The sequence below is a fragment of the Otolemur garnettii genome, unplaced genomic scaffold, assembly GCF_000181295.1.
Source record: "Otolemur garnettii isolate 467f Iridium unplaced genomic scaffold, OtoGar3 scaffold00020, whole genome shotgun sequence".
NCBI classification, from domain to species: domain Eukaryota; kingdom Metazoa; phylum Chordata; class Mammalia; order Primates; family Galagidae; genus Otolemur; species Otolemur garnettii.
The window spans coordinates 26,127,399-26,138,165 of NW_003852415.1; the positions used below are offsets into that span (position 1 = coordinate 26,127,399).

The window sequence follows — 10,767 nt, forward strand, 5'->3', positions numbered from 1 at the left end:
AATAAATAAATGAGACCTGATGAAGTTTAAAAGTTTTTGCACAGCTAAGAAACACAATAAACAAAGCTAATACACAACGTTCAGAATGGGAGAAGATAATTGCATGTTGTTCACCTGACAAAAGGCTAATCACCAGAATCTACAATGAACTCAAGCAAATCAGCAAGGAAAGAGCAAACAAACCCAGTTAATCCTCTAGGCAAAAGATAGGAACAGAACCTTCAGACAGGTAAACGGCCAACAAACAAATTAAAAAATACTCATTGTTCCTAATCATCAGAGAAATGCAAATCAAAATCACCTTACCCCAGTGAGAATAGCCCACAATCACAAAGTCCCAAAGCTACTGGTTGCTGGCATGGGTATAGAGAGAAGGGAACACTTAGACACTGTTGGTGGGATTGCAAACCTAGTACAGCCTTTTCCGAAAGAGGTATAGAGACTCCTCAAAGAGCCCTTCCATTTGTGTGTTGGTTTTTTTTTTTTTTTTTTTTGAGACAAAGCCTTGAAGCTGTCCCCCTGGGTAGAGTGCTGTGGCATCACAGCTCACAGCAACCTCCAACTCCTGGGCTCAAGTGAGTCTCCTGCCTCAGCTTCCCAAGTAGCTGGGACCACAGGTGCCACCACAATGCCTGGCTATTTTTTTGGTTATAGCTATCATTGTTGTTTGGCGGGCCCGGGCTGGATTCGAACCTGCCACCTTGGGTGTACATGGCTAACGCCTTAGCCACTTGAGCCACAGGCGCTGAGCCGAGTCCTTCCATTTGATCTTTCAATTTTATTACTATCTACCTAGAAGGAAAAAGTATTTTATCATAAGGACATTTGCGTTCAAATGTTTATAGCAGCTAACTTTACAATCACAAAGATGTGGGAACAACCCAGGTGTCCATCAACTCATAGATGGGTTAATAAACTGGTAGATTATTTGTGTGTGTGTGTGTACCTCCTGAGTGAAGGACAAAAGTGTAGGTGAATGGTAGGTAATAAAGCATACTGATTTTTTTTTTTAAGAGACAGAGCCTCAAGCTGTCTCCCTGGGTAGCGTGCCATGGCATTACAGCTCACAGCAACCTCCAACTCCTGGGCTTAAGCAGTTCTCTTGCCTCAGCCTCCTAAGTAGCTGGGACTGCGGGTGCCTGCCACAACACCCAGCTATTTTTTGGGTGTAAGCTCTGGTGTATGTGGCTGGCGCCTTAGCTGCTTGAGCTATAGGTGCTGAGCCCAAAGCAAACTAATTTTGACTAGCCCACTCCTGCCTGGATTGTTTTTCATTAGACAACCTTACACATTTAGATGGCTTTGAATGCAGTCTATATGCCAGTGATTCTACCCTAGGTTTCTTTTTATCCTCCACACTTGTATATACAGTTGCCTCTTTGAGCTCTGTCCATTGGATGTTGCACAGATATCTCAGCCTGAGTAAGAGCAAGACCCCAATCCCATCTCTACTAAAAACAGAAAAACCAGCTGAGCATAGTGGTAGATGCCTATAATCCCACTTACTTGGGAGACTGAGGCAAGAAGATCTCTTGAGCCCAAGAATTTGAGGTTGCTATGAGCTATGACACCACAGTACTCCACCCAGGGCACAGAGTGAGGCTGTGTCTCATAAAATAAAAATAAAGAGAAACTCTGCATATCATCTCTTTCCCAGTGGTCCTCTATCTCAGCAAATGACACCAGCATCCCCTAAGAAAAGCAAGCAAGAAACTTAGACGGTATACTTACCATCCTCATTTCTCTCCCACCCATCTGATTCATTGCTTAGCCGTGTTTATTTCTTTTCTCAAAGTTTTGTTTTGTTTAGGGGATTGGGTTTTTGTCTCTCTTTGTCACCCTTGGTAGAATACCTTGGTATCATAGCTTATAGCAACCTCAAACTCTTGGACTCAAGCAATACTCTTTCTTCAGCCTCTCAAGTAGCTAGGAGTAGGACTATAGGCTTCTTGCCACAACACCTGGTTGCTTTTTTTTTTTTTTTAGTAGAGACAGGGGTCTCTTGTTTAGGCTCAAGGAGTTCACCCACCGTGTGCTCCCAGAATGTGAGCATTGATTACAGGTGTGAGCCACTATGTCTGGCTATGTTTTTGGTTTTTTGGTTTTTTGGTTGTTTTTTTTTAGATGGAGCCTCAAGCTATCCCCCTGGGTAGAGTGCCATGGCATCACGCTCACAGCAACCTCCAACTCCTGGGCTCAAGCGAGTCTCCTGCCTCAGCCTCCTAAGTAGCTGGGACTACAGGCGCCCGCCACAACGCTTGGCCATTTTTTGGTTGCAGCCATTGTTGTTTGGCGGGCCCGGGCTGGGGATTCGAACCCGCTACCTTAGGGTTCGAAGACCAAGCCTGAACTCTGTCTTAAAACAAAAAACCAGGCTCAGCACCTGTGGCTCAAGCCACTAAGGCGCCAGCCACATACACCTAAGGTGGTGGGTTCGAATCCCCAACCCGGGCCCGCCAAACAACAATGATGGCTGCAACCAAAAAATGGCTGGGTGTTGTGGTGGGCGCCTGTGAGCCCAGGAGTTGGAGGTTGCTGTGAGCGTGATGCCATGTCACTCTACCTAGGGGGATAGCTTGAGGCTCCATCTCAAAAAAAAAAAAAGAAGACAGAGTTCATTGCAACCTTAAACTCTTAGGCTCAGTGATTCTCCTGCCTCAGCCTCCCAAGCAGCTGGGACTGCAGGCTCATGCCACCACGCCTGGCTAATTTTATGTGTTTTTTACAGAGATGGGGTCTTTGTCTTGATCAGGCTGGCCTTGAACTCCTGACCTAGCAGTGTGAATCACTGTGCCTGGCCCTCAAATAAGATTTAACTCTAACCAGTTTTAAACACCTGCTGACACATGTCTTATTTGGTAGTAAATCCTACCATTTGAATCTCACTTTCAGAAATCATTTATTTCAAAAGAGAGAACTGGCTCGGTGCCTGTGGCTCAAGTGGCTAAGGCGCCAGCCAGGTACACCTAAGGTGGCAAGTTGGAATCCAGCCCAGCCCGCCAAAAACAACAATGACGGCTGTAACCAAAAAATAGCCAGGCATTGTGGCGGGCGCCTGTGGTCCCAGCTACTTGGGAGGCTGAAGCAGGAGACTTGCTTGAGCTTAGACTTGGAAGTTGCTGTGAGCTGTGATGCCATGGCACTCTACCCAGGGGGATAGCTTGAGGCTCTGTCTCAAAAAAAAGAGAGAGAAAACTTCCCACCATCTAACTTTCTAACTAGAGGAAAGTTAATCCCTTTCCTCTAAATAAAATCCCAGCATACAGATCAAAAGTCAGCAACTGTAAAAGGCCAGATATTAATGTTTTAGATTTTGTGAGTGATGAGATCTTTGTAATTAATCAGCTCCATGTTCTCTAGTAGCAGGAAAGCAGCCATAAACAACTAAGCATGACTGTGTTCCAATAAAACTTCATTTTCAAAGTAGGTGGTCTTTTTGCACATCAAAGTTTATAATAGCCTAATTCACAATACCTAGAAGGTGGAAACAACCCAAGTGTCCATCAGCAAATGAATGGCTAAACAAGATGTAGTATGTGTAAACAGGAATATTATTTAGCCATGAAAAGGGGTGAAATCATGTGAGGTGCCTAGAATAGGGAAATGCATAGAGAAAGTAGACTGCAGGTAGCAAAGGCTGGGTGAGGGAAGAGGCACAGAGTTTTTGTTGGGGATGAAGAAAAAATTAGATATAGATCATAGTGATAGTTATTCAACATTGTGAATGTATTTAATGTCACAGCATTGTGTACTCACAAATGGTTTAAATGATAAATAATTATGTTGATATATGTTTTACCACAGTTTTTCTTTAAAATAGGAAGCAATGGAAAATGAAAGAAAGAAAAAGGACAGCAGACTGGATTTGGCCCACTGGCCAGTACTTAGAAACTCCTGATACAGGTCATCTAAAAAAAATTGTCAGTCTCTAAGCTTATTCCATACATTTTTGTGTATGTGTGTAGTAATTCTTAATCATCTTAGTGATGGTCCTCTAGGTTTTTGGTTTTTTGTTTTTTTGAGACAGAGCCTCAAGCTGTCCCCCTGGGTAGAGTACTGTGGCATCATAGCTCACAGCAAGCTCCAACTCCTGGGCTCAAGCAAGTCTTCTGCCTCAGCCTCCCAAGTAGCGGGGACCACAGGTGCCCACCACAACGCCCGGCTATTTTTTGGTTGCAGCCGTCATTGTTTTTTGGTGGGCCTGGGCTGGATTTGAACCTGCCATCTTAGGTGTATGTGGCTGGCGCCTTAGCCACTTGAGCCACAGGCGCCGAGCTGGTCCTCTAGGTTTTTAATATGCATGAATGTTGGTACTAAAAACTGAGCCTCAAGACATATATTCTCAATTGACTTCCCTCACTTAGAAGTAATTTCTGTTGGGGCAGATACTGTTATTCCCAGTGCCCAGAACAATGCTAGGCATATAGGAGGCCCTAATTATGTTTTAAACTAATGCAAGGAGTATTTAGTCTGTGATTCCCTTATCCTATGAGTTCAACCGTCTTTCTTTGTCAGCGCACTTGAGACATAACTCTCTTGCAGAGGGCTAGATGTTTGTCATTCTTCCCATCCATACATTGAACTCCTAACCCGCAAGCTGATGGTATTAAGGGGTGGGGCCTTTGGGAGGTAAATAGATGTAAAGGTGGAGCCCTACTGAATGGGGTTAATGTCCTTATAAAATAAACGTCCAGGCTCGGCTCCTATAGCTCAACCGGCTAAGGCGCCAGCCATGTACACCTAAGGTGGCGGGTTCGAATCCCCAGCCTGGACCCGCCAAACAACAATGACGGCTGCAACCAAAAAATAGCCGGGTGTTGTGGCGGGCGCCTGTGGTCCCAGCTACTTGGGAGGCAGAGGCAGGAGACTCGCTTGAGCCCAGGAGTTGGAGGTTACTGTGAGCTGTAATGCCACGGCACTCTACCCAGGGGGACAGCTTGAGGCTCTGTCTCAAAAAAAAAAATAAATAAATAAATAAAATAAACGTCCAGGAGCTCTCTAGCCCTCTCTGCTATGTGAGAATGCAATTTGAAGATGGCTGCCTACAATCCAGGGAGTGGGTCTTCACCAAGATAGCAACCATGCTGGAACCTTGATCATAGACTTTAACCTCTGAACTGTAAGAAAGAAATGTTGGGTTAAGGCACCCCATCTCTGGTTTTTCTTGTTGTTGTTGTAGCAGCTTCATATAGACTAAGAAACCCTCATCAGTAGCTTGTTGAAAGTAGCAGTGATTCTTAGCCTTGCTACCATTCTTCTATCCAAAATATAAAACATCAGTGAAAAAAGCTTCCTTGTTCACCACTGTATTTCTGTACCACTTCAAAGTTTTGATATAGTAGTAGTGCATAGACCAGTGAGATTGGTAGGTGAAGGGGCATCGGTAAAGGGCATCAGAATGAAACAAGAAAATTTGGATACAGTACAGAATCCTTGCTTTTTATTTCTGATCAGTAACCATATTTTCTGCCCTTTTCTTTAATATATCCCACTGTTTCTTTCTTAGACCCCTTCCATCCATGGATAATAGTCTTCATCTGTAAATGGATAACTGTGGATATATTATCTTTCATGTCTTTTCTAAGTTCAAAACAAAAGGCAGCTGAGCTTAACTGCTAAGCACATAGTTAAGCTTAATGGTTAGGGTTAGACTTGGCGTTCACATCTGCCACTTAGTAGCTAGTTAACTGGAGCAAGTTACTTAAACTCCTTCAGCTTTCTCATTCATAAAATAAAGGATTATGTGTGGTCCTTGTAATGGTTTATCTGATATTTTCTGGAATGAAGAGTAGTGGAAGTAGAGAGGCATTTAAAGTTTTAAATTGTTGGGCCAGGTGTCATGGTGGTTCATGCCTGTAATCCCAGCACTTTGGGAGGCCGATTTGGGTGGATTGCCTGAGCTCAGGAGTTGAGACTAGCCTGAACTAGAGCAAGACCCTGCTTCTAAAAATAAGCAGGCATTATGGCCTAGTGCCTATAGTCCCAGCTACTCAGGAGGCTGAGGCAAGAGGATCCCTTGAGCCTAAAAGTAAGTTTAAAATTGTTTCCTATGCTTTTTGTTGCTGAGAGTGATCAAATTGATAATACCACCTAAATCAATCTACATTATGTCTGTCTGTCTTTATTTTACTCTCCTAATCTAGCTTTACCCTGGTATCAGAGAGCTGTGTGTTAAGTATACGTAGTTTTTGCAGTTTTTTTATTTGTTTTTGGTTTTGGCGGGGGCTGGGTTTGAACTCACCACCACAGGCGCCACTCAATGTAGTTTTTGGTAGTGACATAAATTGTAGGGGTTGGGTTGGGTTGGATTTTTGGTCTTGCTTTTGAACAGTGGTGGAAAGGTAATTGAAGGTCATAGTTGAACAAGCCATTTTTCACATCTGAAAAAAATCATACATTACTACTCTTGCTGAAATAGACAATTTGATCCAGAAGCAGAAAGTTTCAGTTAGTGTTGAAAGTTTTGGAGTACTTATTTTCTGCTTTAGGCATCATAGGTAGTTGAAGACAGTTTTTGGCCTCTGAGCACTAGCTTAAGAGGCAGGGCCAGCAAAAATTCAAAACCAAGGATTTCAGTGTTGGTTAAGACCTGGTTAAGACCTTTAAATCTGGTAGTTCAAAGAAAAGGTAGGATTCTAAGGCTGGAGTGATAGACTGAACAAGACCTTAGAGAATTTGAGCTGTCAGGGGAGAGAGCAAAGGAGGAAATTTCATGAATACCTCCTGCCAGGCGCTTGTGGATTAACCTGTGAGAAAAACAGGCTGTTTGGAATACAGAGGGTTTGTGTAAAAGAAAAATAGAAGGTAAGATCAGGTATATTAAAATGGGACCAGTGGATGGCCAAGACTGCCAAATTGGAGTTGTAGCACTGTTAAAGGGCTTGCACCATGGGTGAAAGTATATCACCTGTGTTTTCTGTACCAATTTATCCTTTCCAGCATCACTAGAGAACAGAATTGTGAGACAAACTAAGAACTGCTAAAGTCATTTAGTTTTGAAATAATAACTAAGTTGATGGCATTTGGACAAAGAGAGAAGACAGTCACTTGATCATTAGGGTTTGGTGTCTGAGATATCAATTAATTGCTTTTTTCCCACCCCACTGGATTTGAGGTGGTGGTAAGACAATCAAGTAGAGATACTGTGTTGTGTTCTTTGAACACATACTTTTTTTTTTTTTTTTTTGGAACATATGCTTACTGAGAGCCAGCTGTGTGCAGACTTTTTTTTTTCTTTTTTGAGATAGAGTCTCATATCTTCCTAGGTAGAGTGCTGGGGCATCACAGCTCATGGCAACCTCAGACTCTTGGGCTTAAGTGATTCTCTTGCCTCAGCCTCCCAAGTAGATGGGAGTACAGACATCCGCCACAATGCCCAGTTATTTTGTTGTTGTAGTTGTCATTGTCATTTGGCAGGCCCAGGCTGAGTTCAAATCTGCCAGCCCCAGTGTATGTGGCCGGCACCCTAGCCGCTGAACTACAGGTGCCGAGCCTTTGTACAGACTTTCAACAAGGTTCTAGAAATACTTGAGATTAAAACTGAAAAACCTCTCTGTCCTTGTGGAGCTTACAGTGGGAGAAGCTGATGAAATAGTGGAAATTGAGTAAAGGCCATGAGGTTAGAATGGATGGACTGATACAAGCGAGAGACTTGATAATAACCGGGGTACAGGTGGGGCAAGGAGTGAGGGGAGACCAGAGAAGGAGGAGGCTGAATTGCTAGGCAAGAAGCTAGCTAAGAGGCAAAGGCTATGAAATTAGATCTGAGTAAGCATTGCTGAGTTACTTGATAGTTACCAGGAAGTGCATGTGATGGGTAAAAAGCAGAACTCTAAGTAGGAGGAGAACCTAAGAAGCTGAAAATATTACAAGTAACTCAGAGAAATGGGATAGAGTCAGGGAATTGCAGTGAAGATACTAACAGTAAAACTATTCCCAGGAGGCTTAAGAAGAGTCCTAATACAAAGATCTGTTGGATTTGGCATTGAGGATTTGGGTGACCTTTGGGCAGAAACAGGATTTCAAGAGATTGAGGACAAAGAGTAGGTGGTTAAGAAAATGAAGTGGGGCTATAAATTACCCACTTAAGCTGCAAAATGAATTTATTCAGCTAAAATAATCTCATATGTTTCAGATGAAAAAAAAGATATTGACCATGAGACGGTGGTTGAAGAACAAATCATTGGAGAGAACTCGCCTCCTGATTATTCAGAGTATATGACAGGAAAGAAACTTCCTCCTGGAGGAATACCTGGGATTGACCTCTCAGACCCCAAACAACTGGCAGAATTTGCTAGGTAAGTTCTAAGAACTTTCTTTTAATGATAGAAAGTGCTTAAGTCTTGCCAGCTGTGCTATTTTATGCCTAAGTCACAATACTGGTTTGTATTCTTTCTCTAGGGAAACTTCTGAAAACAAAAGCAGTCAGTTTTATTTTTAGTAGTAACTATTCTATTAATGTGAGTGGCAGCATTTTAGATTCTTGCAGGCAATAAGATGAAGCAAATACTCTCTAATTCCATAATTGGCATTGTTTATGACTAAATAAAATTGCTCATAATCTGTTTTGAAATGCATATCCTTACACTAACTCATGACCTTGTGGTATACATTTTAAATTTGGATGTGTTGTACTAGACTAAGCTGTAGGAGACCTGAGTCTATACTAGATTCACCCAGCTGACCACTGGAAAGGATTTTATTAGTTTATATTTTGGCATGTCATCAGTTAAGCTCCCAGTATTTAGTTAATTTAAGCTGGCATGATAAGAAGAGGTCAAATATTTGTGGCCGAGACCCCTGTGCCTGTCCAAGGTGAGTACTTTTTGTGTGTGTTATTTTATTTTCCAATACTGTTCAGTAGTTTTTGGCAAGGAGGTAAAAATACAAGGACGTAGTATTTTAAATAAAATGAAATGAACTAATAAATTCTAGACCAGAAGATCTATTCCTGGGGTCAAATGGAGCCTAGAACAGCCCACTACATTTAGTCAAGGGCAGAAACAGGAAGATATACTTGTTATATTGCACATTCTGAGAATAGAGTAGGACACCTTTTATCTTTCTCTTGAAAGATACTTGTAGAGGGGAAGAGCTAGAGACCTTTTTGTGTCCAGTTTCCCTCTCAGTCTCCTCCTGGCCCTGCTAAAAACAAGGTGGGCAACTCCTGCAACCTGGAGTCTGTTTCCCCCACTCATGAGCATAAGAATTCCATTTTGATTGAATAAAGAGGGTTCTTATCCTTTTCTCCTTTCCCATGAAACTACATCTTTAGAGGGAATACAGTAGTAGAACCTCTAAATTGACCATCCGAGGGACTGTAACGAACTGGTAAACATAAGGAACTTGCATTAAGTACTTATGGTGTATGTAGTCTATGAAAATTAGGTCAATTTGGCTCGGCGCCTGTGGCTCAAGCGGCTAAGGCGCCAGCCACGTACACCTAAGGTGGCGGGTTCGATTCCCCAGCCCGGACCCGCCAAACAACAATGACGGCTGCAACCAAAAAATGGCCAGGCGTTGTGGCGGGCGCCTGTGGTCCCAGCTACTTGGGAGGCAGAGGCAGGAGACTCGCTTGAGCCCAGGAGTTGGAGGTTGCTGTGAGCGCGATGCCATGGCACTCTACCCAGGGGGATAGCTTGAGGCTCCGTCTCCAAAAAAAAAAAAAAAAAAAAGAAAATTAGGTCAATTTAAGGAGATAGTCGATGTAGGGAGATGGCCAACTATTGAGAATAGTTCTACTTTATATGTATTAATTTTATTTCTAATTTTCATGACTTTTTAACAAAGTCAGGACTCTATCCTTTTGTTAATGGCATATTCCAACTTTTATTGGCATTCATGTTTCAAATACTATTATGTGAATTAAACATTAACTGTCCTTCATCCTTAAAAAAGTATAAATAAAAATTGAATCTATAGGGTATGTAGTCACCAGTGAGGTTAAGGGTTTTTTAACAGATTAAGCCAAGTACTGTGCCAGTGTTTAATGTTGTCGTACATTATTAATCAGCTCTTTCTTAGGAACTCAGAACTTAGGATTCAGGGGTGGAGCAAAGGAATCAAGAAAAGCTTGCAGGCTCGGCGCCTATAGCACAGTGGTTATGGCACCAGCCATATACACTGAGATTGGTGGGCTTGAATCCAGCCCAGGCCAGGGAAACAACAATGACAACTGTAACCAAAAAATAGCCGGGCGTTGTGGGCACCTGTAGTCCTAGCTACTTGGGAGGCTGAAGCAAGAGAATTGCTTAAGCCTAAGAGTTTGAGGTTGCTGTGAGCTGTGACACCACATAAGAGTTTTGATAGGTAGAGATGGAGGCGTTCCCTGGGATTAGAGCAAGTAATCAGCATTTAGATAATTTGGAACCAGATCTTTAAGGTCCCATGAATGCTGAGCCAACCTGCATGGACTTTTTAGTATATAGTGGGCAACTCCTGAAGGTTTTTGAGCAGTAGAGAAGGTGGCTTTAAGAGAATTACTTGTAGCTGTCTATTCAGACTGAATTGGTGCAGTTACAACCAGGAAGTGGGAGAGGAGCTAATGAAAGCCTGAGCTAGAATTGTGATAGTCAATTGGTAAAGGAATAAATGCGATAGAAATTACAGAAGACAATGGAAAAGATTGAGAAATGGATTGTCTGTAATTGGAGTGGTGGGTCAAGGACGAAAAGGAAGAATAGAAATTGACATTAAAAGCTTCGCTCCTGGCTCGGCACCTATAGCTCAACCGGCTAAGGCGCCAGCCACGTACACCTACGGTAGCGG

The 10,767-nt window shown here is 42.7% G+C and overlaps 1 protein-coding gene across 1 annotated transcript in view; it reads left to right on the forward strand.

The window, feature by feature from the left end:
- Positions 1 to 6,888: 6,888 nt before the first annotated feature.
- YY1 (YY1 transcription factor) overlaps positions 6,889 to 10,767 on the forward strand; it is a 21,668-nt gene continuing 17,789 nt past the window's right edge. The window contains exons 1-2 of the mRNA XM_012803413.2: positions 6,889 to 6,892; positions 8,111 to 8,297. Of these exons, the coding sequence (XP_012658867.2) occupies positions 6,889 to 6,892; positions 8,111 to 8,297 (191 nt within the window). The remainder of the gene's footprint in view (positions 6,893 to 8,110; positions 8,298 to 10,767) is intronic.